The sequence below is a fragment of the Centrocercus urophasianus genome, unplaced genomic scaffold (assembly GCF_019232065.1).
Source record: "Centrocercus urophasianus isolate 14NV4802_14NV808 unplaced genomic scaffold, USGS_Curo_1.0 seq_38, whole genome shotgun sequence".
NCBI lineage: Eukaryota > Metazoa > Chordata > Aves > Galliformes > Phasianidae > Centrocercus > Centrocercus urophasianus.
This window is the reverse complement of record NW_024884955.1, coordinates 2296881-2309056: the sequence shown is the minus strand read 5'-3', so window position 1 is coordinate 2309056 and position 12176 is coordinate 2296881. Positions and strand designations below refer to the sequence as shown.

The window sequence follows — 12176 nt, the reverse complement described above, 5'->3', positions numbered from 1 at the left end:
CAGCTCCTGTCTTTGCTCCAAACTTATGACATGCTGTCTGTTTTTCAGCTCCCTTTGAAACACAAAGAATAAGAAAGAAATTGGCCAAAATTGACTGAGTAAAGCTATTGAGGAAGGCTGGATTTGAGCTTCTCTGAGCAGCATCTCTCTTCTGTCTGTCCAGCAGGCACTGCCAGGGCCCATGTACAGGTAATGTGCTACACGCACATTGCCAGATTTCTGAGACATTGGCCCTGGAAAATGGCCACCTCCCAGCCACAAACACAGGATATACTCATGGTGAATAAAATACTCAGTGCAATCTAATAAAATTTAGCTTCCCGGCTTGCTTCCACATCCAGTTTAGTCTGAAAATCAAGACTGGCACAGTCTAAATCTTCTCTTGCACAATGAAGAAGACGTCATTCAAGATTTTTGTTTCCCTCTGTGGACTTCCTGCCCTTCTTCCTTGGGATGCAGTTCCAACACGCAGGGCATCGAGCCACAAGACAAAACAGAAAATCACAGGATGCAGTAATTCAGGTTTGCACTTTTAAATTGTGAGTTTGATTTAGAAGGTAAACGAAGACCCACTGTGCCTTGTTTTGAACCCTTTCCCAGGTGGTGCTCGGCTCCACCAGGCTGTCCTGCCCCATCTTATAACACCAAAGAAATCCAATCCATGTGGAGCATCAGATGATGGAAAATAGGCTTTAGGAGCCTATAAGTGTAATAAATAATCATTTTGGCAGCAACATTGCCCTTGATATAGCAGGGTTAAGAGTGACAAATGCAGGTCAGGGCCTCCTCACCTGCGCTCCACAGAGTCTCACAGCACGCTGCCCAGCCAGGATTTCAAAATCAGCCCCTAAAGTGCCTCCATTGCACTTAGCCATGTGTTTGATAGAGTTCTAATTGCAGAATGATTGCTTGGGATATTACAGAATTACCACAGATTATTTAATTGACTATCTGTTTGCTGAGGTCGAGTGGTTATTTCTCTCAGCGTGTGTTTTTGTTGATATGGACCCCTGCCTCTGTGCTGTCTGGCATCACACTCTCAGAGCCACGGAAGCAGAGCTCCTTTACAAGAAGGAAAACACTTTCAATTAACGTGCTGGGAGATTTAATGGGCAGATGTGCAGGATCATGAAAGGTGGCATGAGAAAGAATCCAGGCCCTGCAGTGCCTGAAGAGCTGCAGGCGGAGGCAACACCTGGGACCTGTCAGTGCACGAAGGTTTCTACAAACTATCTGGATGAGATGCAGGTCAAATTCATCCACTTGGTGGTGTCTTTTAGACTGCTGAAAAGCTGCAGACCCTATAGTGACAAATTATATCTGCGATCACAATGACCATATAGCAGCCAAAAAACACTCAGAATGAAATAACGAATTCAGTTAGATGAGAGAATAAAACCAGCCCTTCTTGCCTGCTTTCCAAAACATATTCTTTCAGGTGTTTAAAATTTTACTTAATAAGTGACTTTTGCAGGGTTCCTGCTTTGGTGCATCGCACAGGCTGATTAAATAACTAAGTAAATAACTTAGCCATCTCCATTGATAGTGATGTGTATAATAAATGAGAACCCATGCAGTTGAAATAAAGTGTGAGTACAGATCTGGACACCAGGAATTACTGAATTTCTTGCCCCATTGAAGGGATCCATTCACCAGAGCCTTCACTTTGCCTCTGTGCTGCATAACAGTGATGGGGAGGTGCAGCTGCCATGGACTGTGTTTTTAAGAGATGCTCATCATCTGCACCTCTCCTCCCACTCTGTGGGATGAGAGCTGATGAATCTGGGACATGGCTGCCTAAATATTTTCAATCAGAAAGCAGAAGGAAAAGCAGCCTCCAAATTCACATTGCACTGGTGGTACGGAGCTCGGCAAGAGCACATTGCTACTTCCTAGTCCTTACAGGTCACATAAAGGACAAGAGTGATGAGGCCTTTACTGTCTGTAGAGCAAATTTGGAATAAAAAAAAATAACATAATTATTTTATTTAGTCTTGATTTTCTTCTTGGCTTTTATTATGTTATGTTTTAACTGAGATTTCTTTATTTCCTGCTGGGATTCTGCCAGAACGTTGTCATTTCATACAGAGGTTGAAATACATATTGCAAAAGGAAACAAATCTTTCTCTTGATTGCCTGATATATCTGCTTTTTAATTTCGACTGATTATTGCTCAGCACCAGCAGAGCTTTTATGCTTCAGAGTTGTAATGTTCTGTTTTTCTTTGTTTGACATTCCTTGGCTGGAATACAGAAAGGAAAAAGATATGCATCATCTTTTTAACTTACAATTTTTATTACAATAACGTCCAGACCCAAGCATCTTGTAATCACTGTCACAGGTATTGCAGAAATGTAGAATAAAAGGACAAGCTCTGCCACCAGAAAGCAGCTCCTGAGGCCGTTTAATGATCCCCAGCACTGAGGGGACTGTGGCCAGTGGCTCCACGTAGCAAATTAATGAGATTACTGTGTCTACCTGGATGAAAAACACACACTAGCTGCCTCTGTAGATATTGTAGACAAAACTCGCAGTGCCTTAACAGCATAAAATGAAAGGATAGGTGCAAATACAGTCTGTTTTCATTTGGCCTCCTTCTGATCCAGGCATAAGCAGTCCCTTATCACTGTTATATCTTCTTTTGTTCATAATTTCTCTGTCCCCAGCTTATAGCTATTTTTTCTATTATTTCTGTTATACTTGTTTTTATGGGTATTTTCAGGCTGTTTGTCCCCTAGGGTTATTAATATCTTCCACAGCAGCAAGATGTGAATAAAGCGGGGCTTTAAGAGAGAAGTTTACAGTGATACAGGTCCCTTTTCACCCTTGAGGAAAAACTCCTCACAAAAAGTAATGGGCTTTTTTCACGGCTTGCAGGTGCGGTGGTGATTGCCTTCGTGGTCTGTTGGCTCCCTTATCACATACGGCGCCTCATGTTCTGCTACGTCCCCTCCAACCACTGGACAGAGTGAGTCGTGGTCTGGGGAGGAAATCTTCCTATGCTGGGTTATGGGGCCAGGCTGGAGCTCAGCTTGGGACACCGGTAGACTGGGGATAGAGGTGGGGACCGGACAGAAAAGGAGGACAAAACCTCCACCTCCTAATTGTTGTTTTTCCTTACGGTTACTTGCCATGATTATCAGCCAAATTAAGAGTCGTTGCTTTGACATCTAACTCCCCCAGATGTAGCTGAAGGAAGCATTATTTGAACCAGAATGCATCAGCAGCCCTCCTTTCTGTGGCTATGACCACAGAACAATCCCCAGTGACAACGGCAGTGGATATTCACCTCTGACAGCCCTTGATGAAACAACATTTGGCAGAAGGGTTTATGCATCCAAAGGGGATAACTATCTCTATGGTAGAGATATTGATCTTCAGCCCTAAGATGGAGCAGCTCCTGTCAACACCCAATTTAGTTGCACAGTGCCACATTTCCTTAGTGACAGGAGAGATTTCACAGATGGGAAAATAACTGGGATGCTCGGAATCTGGGATAGGACATTCACTATGTTTTGCAGGGAGTGCAACAAAATTAAACACCAGTTTTCACTGATCAGAAAATGTCCAGGCTCATAGACAGTGTAGGGATACATACATACATGCAGTTGCACACCTACACTGAGCACACCTCTGGTGTTCATAGATGGGCAAGGGCACACAAACAGCTACTTGCAGCTTTTCTGCTGCATCAGGCCCAGTTCCTTAGCAATGCAGATACAGAGCTGATTATTCATTTTAAATATGCGTAGTGCTAACACTGCCTAGAGATCTAAACCCAGGTAACCCAAGAGAGAGAGATAACATAAAAGGTTCTCACTGTAAGATGTCTCTCTCATCCCACAGCATTATGCCCCTGTTCTCTCTGGATCTGGCTCTGCTTACTGCAATGAACAGGAAAAGAAAAAAGATCTATGATACCAAAAGGCAGAGCAACAATGAGACATTAAAATTTCATAAACTCCAAGCATATATAATAGTAATTTATCATACAGCAGTTTGCTGCGTGGAAATATACATACATCCATAGTAAAAGCCAAAAACTTTGATCATGAAAACAGAGCTCTAGGTGCACACTGGGGCAAACTGTTGTTTCTTATTTGCTTTCCTATATGTAAAGCACTTAAAGCAGCAATCAATTATGTAGTGGCTGGTTGTGCTTTGAGTCAAAGAGGTAGAGAATTATGCTGGCAGTTAGCATGAATTTATGCATTCCAGTTGAATTCACTCTTTTTCTTCTTCTTTCAAAAGCTGTGAGTGAGTTTAGGAAAATGTTGAATTTACAGGCATATTATGAATGGTGAACGATCTGTATGGCAGCTAATCAAGAGCTTGCAGCAGCTCAACAAAATTGTCTATAAATGCAAGTGTCTGCTCCTGAAGAAATCTTTGCTAAGTTAAGTTTTCACAACTACATTGAGAAACTCAGCTTGTAAGGGCTGGATGGGCCACACCATACTTGGCACTGCTGAGGGGGCCATGGGGAGCTGGTGATGTACTCCAACACTCATCTATTTATCTTTCGTTAGACAGCGCTCAGACTAACAAAAAGGTCTGCGGTTTCCACTGAGATAAACGAACCTGGGGAACATCTTGCTGAAAATGAGACCTGTGTTGTTTATAAACCTTTTACCAGCACAGAGATGATGATCTCAGTTTTCCCAAGGAAAGATATTTCAGAAAGAAAAAAAAAAATAAAGCTGAACATTCTAGATGAAAACATCATTTTGTGATGGCGAGGATATGTTCCAAAAGCATACTATTACCAGCTTGCCCCCAGAGTTGGGAATGCCATCCCAGAGTACAGGCACATCCCAACCCAGGGACCCATTGAATGAGTTGATGCAGCTCTCACTGCCCAGGGGAGGAGATATCTGCATCTGTTACAAGATGTTGGCTCTTCTGCAGGCTTTGTATACCAGAACTGCAGCCAGAAAAGTCAGACTAATATATATGCATTACACAGAAGCAAATTTCCATCTGGTTTCTCAATTTCAAGCATGTCTATTTTCAAAGAAAAAATGAACAGGAGGCAAATGTCTCCCGCAGTCCCAGGGCATAAATGATTTTCTAACTGACAGAGACTGGGGCAAGACCTCTGTAAAGGTATTTGACCTACACTTGCCCAGTCTCAGCTGAAACCAAAGGGCACCTGCACTGACTCCCACTGGCAAGATTATGTCCCTAACAGAGAAAAGTGAGCAACAAGAAAAGCTCGTGTTTTCTTCACACTTGTGACTTTGAATTATTCCAGTTCTCTTCACTCTTCTTAGAATTCTATCTTTCATCTGTTCTTCCAGTTTCCTTTTCAACTTCTACCACTACTTCTACATGCTGACCAATGTCCTCTTCTACGTCAGTTCAGCAATCAACCCCATCCTATACAACCTGGTATCTGCGAATTTCCGACAGATCTTCCTTTCTACGCTCACACTCGTGTGCCTGCCATGGAGGAAGAAGAAAAAACGACTTGCGTTTACCAGGAAATCCAACAGCATCTCCAGCAACCACACTTTTTCCAGCCAGGTCACAAGGGAAACTACATACTGAAGCCAAAGGAGGAAGAGAAATGCATTTTGTGGAGTCTAAACTTGAGAGAGGCCTCTGTGACTTTCATGCACGGTCTCCGAATTCATGTAACACAAAGCGTGTTTAGCAAAGTCATTTTTGTTGGAGAAATAGGCTTCATTCTGCCAGTAACTTCGAGGTTAATTTAAAGCATTGGCCTTGCCTCCTGTGAGTGATGTCTACACGATTTGTAAGTTCAGTCTGGTGTAAATCCAGGTACAGTGTTAACTGGGAAGCCAATATATGTTAAATTTAGGCTACTTCATACTTTCATCCTTCTCTCAATGCAGAGATGCCATGTTCACATCCAAAGGTTTGAGATCATGCCTCTTGGTGGCACTGAGCGGAGTCTAAGGAGGAAAAAGCGGTTTCAAAATGAAAGGGTTGCTTTTGGCAAATGGACATGCTCATCTATGGATGGATACTCAATGAGCAAGGAGTGAGAACTCAGGGAGTCAGATGGGTGTTCTAAAATTACATCTAAATTCTTACAAATATGACCTGGGTGCTCAAAAGAGCCGTTCTGGCTCCTTGAACTTAAACACCAACAGATGATGCCTTACTTAGAATAGGGTGAGGATAGCCTGGGGGGAATTGGAGTCAGCTTTCACTTTAGGGCATGCATAGTGCCTGGCGCAGGGAGCCCCACTCTCTGGTATTGGTATTGCAACACCTATAAGTAACAGAGTCTCTGGCAAAGTCAAGAATGTAGGAACTGTGCCCAGCTGGAGTGTTGAAAATGAACAGAAATGGAAAATCTTACTTATGCCACACAGCCAAACTCTTGTTTCTTTTGCCAGGGATAACAGCTAGCTGGCCTGCATTAAAGAGGTGAAAAAACAGTAGGCTGCCGAGGGATCCAGCCTGCTGATGTAAGAGCAACCAGCCCAATTCTGTAGGACTAAGATTTTTCCCATTATTTTCATAAGCTGACATCTCATAGGCTACTGGCTGTAGGCGGCAGGGCCTCTTCTTCTGCCTTTCATTTCTTTTTGCTACCAAAACTGTTGGTACACTGATCTCATCACACAAGGTCTAAGCTGGGGAGACTTAGCTCTAAAAGAACTTTCTTTTAACAAATCAGAGGAACACAGTTGAGACCTGTTTACAGCAAATCAGACAGTTTGGCCCAGTCAGGGTTGTGCTGAATCCTGACTATGAGTGGGTTCTGAACAAAAATCAGAGGACATACATCAAAATAAGAGGACGTACAGCATATCTTCCTCATATTTTTCCCCTTGATTATTGCTTTGAATTTGGAATTTCTCAGCTGGCCAGGATAGGTAGCATGATGGCTTTTTCCTATATTGTTCTACCACTAACAACCATCTATGAGATGTAACAAATTGCCCAAGAGCCTTTGGCACCAGAAATCAAGGGCCTCTGGGACAAGCTAAAGGGCTTTCCCTGCTGTCACAGCACCAGATGGTGACCTGCATGAACCTGGGAACAAACCCATCATCTTGTTCAACCTGTGCTGTGATTTTGCTGTTAGTGACCTTATGTCCCCCTTCACACAGAGGTAGAAAGTAAATCAAAACTGTCCCTGCTCACATTCTTGCCGGAGACATTCCTCAACACCCATTTGTGCTCACACAAAGGTGAGCCAAACACATCCAATCAGGGAAACCATGCATTTTGTTAAAGGTCTGGCCTTTACAAAGTGATGAAGTCACAAACCATTAGCAGGAATTCAGACATACTCTAAAATAGAGGTAAGCCATTTTGGGGCAAGAGGCAGGCTGGAGAGCATTGGTAATAAGGTTAGGTTTTAGTCTTATCTGGAGTTGTTTGTGAGAAGGGTTATTCTCTGTTGGTGATGGACTTTGCTGTTTGCTTCTGCTGCTTAGAATGGCTGTGGGAAAGGAAAGGTGGGTTATTCCTGTTCAAAAGCACAGAAATGAAGAGATTCTTCATAAAGAGAGTTCTAGGGGGAGCTCTGTTGAAAGGAGGCTCTTTGCAAATCCCTGCACACTTGCAGAATGGGCTTGCTTCTTTATGACAAACTAGAAGTGATGCTTGGCTCCATTCAGCTTTCCGGCTTTGCCTATCCCCTGTCACTCTGCAACTACTGACCACTCATGGAACATAGGATTAGTCTCAATGCTGGACATGTGCTTCTGGCCCCACGCACAGCTGTGTGGGCCTGCAGATCTCCAGTGTCCTCCGCAACGCAGATCAGTTCCTGATACATTCAGTACCAGCAGCATCTCATGAGTTAGGTCCTGCTGGGCTCAGGACATGAAGGAAACACCTCCGGGGCATTTGTTGTTCATTGTGTGTGACAGCTCTCTGCTCCTGAGGCATTTATTGGCAGTGGTACAGAGCTAGCTGCACAGTTCATCTGTCTGCTGCCAGCCTTGACCTCCAACCACACCTAGAAGGGACAGGAGATTATTTTAATGCCTACTACAGAAATACTCCAAAGGAAAGGGCTCAAAACAGGAATCGGTCGGGCTTTAGTTCCTTCTGATTCCGCCAAACTACAGGTTCTGTCCTGTCATGCCTTCTCTGAATTTCTCGCCCTAGTTGTTGTACAAAACAGAGGGCAGAGTTTACAATTGACAAAGCACTTTTGTTGCTCATGTGCAGTTGACTCTTCTTTGACAAGGAAAAACAGTAAAGGGGCACACACACAAAAAAAGGACAGAGGAGACTGGCTTCTCTTTGCAAGGAAATTTTTGTGCAACCAGCAAATGTTATTATTGTGTGTGTGCTAGAAATGGCTCGGGCAGATTGGAAGAGAAGCTGTAGAAGATCAATATATCCTGCACCATGGGCTATGTGAAACACATAGGAATAGCAGAACCATGTATAGACCTGTATGTTCTTGGTTTATTCACTTTTGCTACTTTCACCTAATGTCTGTCCATTACAGCTCAAACTTCTATGATGTTTGTACACGACTGTAGCTGAGAGGGGGACACAGCACTTGTGGCACCTTGACAGCTTCCAGCTGACCGAGGAAGGTGAGCTGCAAACAAAATAACTAAATCATGGACACCATCCATAATAGACCCTACAAACCCAATTATCTTCACTGCTCTCGCTCCTCCTGCACTAACAAAGTCCAGGTACGATGAGCAGAGGAAGAGGAGTCTTAATGTTGCACACTTAGTGCCAGCCTTGCAGGCAAGACAACCTTTAAATAGTTCTGGAGAGGACCCAAACTTTTTAACAGTACTTCTAAATAGAGTCAACAGCTGCGAGGTGGTTTCTGAAACCTCCCATGGAAGCTGTAACTGTGTGTTGCTTTGACTTTCATTAGGATTCCTGTGTGTCTCAGTTGCTTTCCAGTATTCACCTTTAAAATGTTTAATGCTATTAATATGCTCATTAAACACCAACCTGCTGAAATGTGCTTGGTTATCTTAGGAAACACTGTACTGAAATATTCTCACATAAGATGTTTGGCTTTGATTTTTATCACTGAGATACACTGGCAGCTTACGGAACTTTTGATCACAGCTCTGTGAAGGTGGTGGCTTTATTTTTGGTTTGACATGAAAATGAAAACAAGCTGGAGTGAAAAAGAACTTGTCATAAAGATCTTCTGCAGTGTTTGTTGGAATGCTCAAGTCCTGAAGAGCTGCCTGCAATGGGAGATTTATTCAAGCAGTTTTCTGGCTTCTAAAGCCCTGTTCCTTCAGGTTAATGTGGGAGCAGGCCAGAGTCTATGGCCTTAACTTGGGATTGCAGCTCAAAGCTACCTCTTCCATTGGGCAAATCTGATTACCTGAGTTGAGAAGTGAAAGTTACAGCTGATTTCATCCTCTTCCCCCCCATCACCTAGTTTTGCTATACTCAAAATAGTTTTGGTTTCCATGAGCTCAAAGAGGTGAGGATAAGTCACTATAAGACCCTGTGGTTTTCTAAAGAAAAGCATGGTACTCTCGTGAAGAAAAAGGTACCAAAGGCCCAGTATATACCTAGGACACGGTTCTCTTTCTTTCCATGCCTTTCAACAACTGCTAACCCTACGGGGTTTAGCTTTAAACCTAGTGGAGTATAATTGGCTTTTGCCATTAAACAAAATGCATCCTCACATCTTTGTGTTCCTGTCTTGTCTGAATTCTCTTTTGGAGCAGAGCGGTGAGCACTCATGCAGCGTGCTGTTAATCTATGCAAATGTCCTGTAAGAGTTTCAAACTGTTTGTTTTGACTGAAAAAAAAAATAATCTGTTGAACCCACAGATGTGCAGTGCTGGCAGATGGATTCAGAGCGATTCCCATCTGAGGACAGTTTATCAAGTGACCTCTTCAAATATACTTTTGAGGTTTCGTTTGTCTTCACAGTCTTCATGTCAGGGCCGTCTATTTGGCAGTGTGTGAAATTAGATTTCCAAAGTCATTATGCTGTTCAGAAATTTCCCCCAGACAGGACTTTCTCACCACAGGCCCCGTACGCAGAGGTGTTTGAACGCTCTGCTGAGCTTGTCTTTTTGCAAAGCGAGTGAGATCTCGCTTCAGTGACTGCACTGTAAAGAAGAAAACTAAATGGAAAAATGGGTGAGGAGGGTTGGCAGGACACGTGCTAGAAACACAACAATCACAGGACCTTTGCATTTATAGCATCAAACATCCAGTGAGCTAAAAGTCTGCTGTTGCTGTGGACAGCTTGTCTTGTGGAATTGAGCTGAGCATCTGTGCAGCTACCATTTGTGCATATCCTCAGTGGGGGCTGAGAGCGCTGGAGTTTTCCTGTGCAACGCGTTGAGTGTTAGTTCTGATATCTTCCTGGCTGTGTTGTTTGGTAGCTGTTTAAACAAAGCTTTATCTGCTGGAGCTCTGTCTGATTCTTTAAATTGCAGATGAACGACTTCTGTTTTCAGTTCATACTCACTGAGCAGGGAAACAGAAGTTGCTAAAATTCATGGTGCTGTGTCCTGGCTTTGTGATCAAGAGTCCTTCCCCAGCTGTGCCACCTGATAGTCCTGCATATACTGTATTTATGGCAAACATTTCTTAAAGTGCACCTTTATTTTTTTTTTTCTGAACTACAAAATGTTGATGTGCTTTATTTTCTGTGGCCTGTTGTGCAATGGGAAAAAAATGAATGTTCAAAGTGTGTCAGCGTCTCCTTTGTAAGATTTTCTGTGACAAAGGGAAGGGAAAGGGTGTGAAATCCTTTTGTACAGCAATGGGAAACGCTCTTTTGATGTAACATGCTATTATTGATGCTGTGTTTACTCTCAAACTGTAATGAAATGGTTACTTCCTGATATTAGCCTTTGTACTGTATGGTATTTTATTTTATTTTGTCATTAATTGAACCTAAGAAGTAAATATCCAAATTTAAGGCTTGGGTTGATTTTCCTTGATCTGGTGGTGGCCGTGCCTGGGTCACACACCCTGCTCAACAGAACAAGCTGCTGGGCTGCTCTCCAGCCCTGTGAAATCTCCTTAGATCAGGTAAAAGCAAAGAGAGTGTGTGCCGGTTCACAGCCCAGCCTGCTGTGGTGTTAGGAGCAGCAGCGCAGAACATCCAGCTCCCTCTGGTTGAACCCCAGGGCTTTGAGAGTGTGACAAGCCTGAGGGATGGGAGTGAAGATGTCCCAGCCTTCAAGACAGTTTGCTGTGCTGAGATCCAGCTGGTTCTGCGAGAGTCCTGCTGTTTTCTGAACTCCTTTGTTTCTCTTTCCTGCTTGTTTTCTCCTATTGTAGGGAAAGCACTAAAAAACATTACATCTCGGCTGTTATTTTTACAGCAGCTCTGCCTGGAACACTGAACTGATCGGGGCTTTATTGCATGAGAAGGTGTATGTGCACAGCAAAGGAGACAGCCTGTGCCCCCGAGAATGTGCTGCTGAAAGACAACGCAGGTTCCTTAGCTCTGAAATCTCCCCTCCTATTCCTTGTCTCCTCCTCTTTATTTTGCGTGACCCACTTCCTCCTGGCACTGATTTTTCCAACACAGATGTAATTTTGTAGGAACAGGATACTCAGGTATTGCCTTTGTATTAAAGCATCTTTACACTTCGTGAGCAAAAATGAGGCACCTCCATTCTCCCTGCAGCTCCCCATTAAAACTGTCATAATGTAGCTCAGCTGAGCAACAAGACAACCCACAGCATCTTCATACTTTTTGGCCATTCCACATGATTGTTCTGATTTCTAGCAGCTCAAAACGTTGCTTGGAAAGCAACATCAAACTAATATTTAATTATTTGGAGCCATTCATGGATACAAAATTCATCTTTTAAAACCTCTCTGAGCAATGCTGGCTCTCCAAAAGCATTTTGGTTCCGCTTCCAGTTGAGAAGAGCAGGATTTCTGTTGTCCCTACATCATCAATTATTGAAGAACCCAATAATTTATTCGATGGATCCTTTTATTTGGTCTTCAGCCCTGCCCTGTTAAAAGGTGTATTTTCAGTCAGCTGCCCACAGAGATGGAGTTAAACTCTTCAGCAGTGAAAATCCACGATATGCAGCAATGTCCTTTTTTCTGCATGAGATTTTCGTGCAGAGCAAGATGCTCCCAGCAGAGTCTCAGAATACCCAGACCTGGTTCAAACTGAGGTGAAAAATGTTGCCCTCTACTCATGAATTCCCTTGTTCAGAACTGATTCCTTGAAAAAGCAAAATTCTCAGAAACCAGTGAGCTGT

General features: G+C 43.2%; 1 protein-coding gene across 1 annotated transcript in view; it reads left to right on the top strand.

Annotated features, from left to right (window-relative positions):
* The window catches only part of NTSR1 (neurotensin receptor 1), a 50647-nt gene extending 39780 nt beyond the window's left edge, over positions 1–10867 (top strand). The window contains exons 3-4 of the mRNA XM_042832543.1: positions 2878–2968; positions 5301–10867. Coding sequence (XP_042688477.1) covers positions 2878–2968; positions 5301–5550 — 341 coding nt within the window. The 3' untranslated portion in view covers positions 5551–10867. The remainder of the gene's footprint in view (positions 1–2877; positions 2969–5300) is intronic.
* Positions 10868–12176: the final 1309 nt, after the last annotated feature.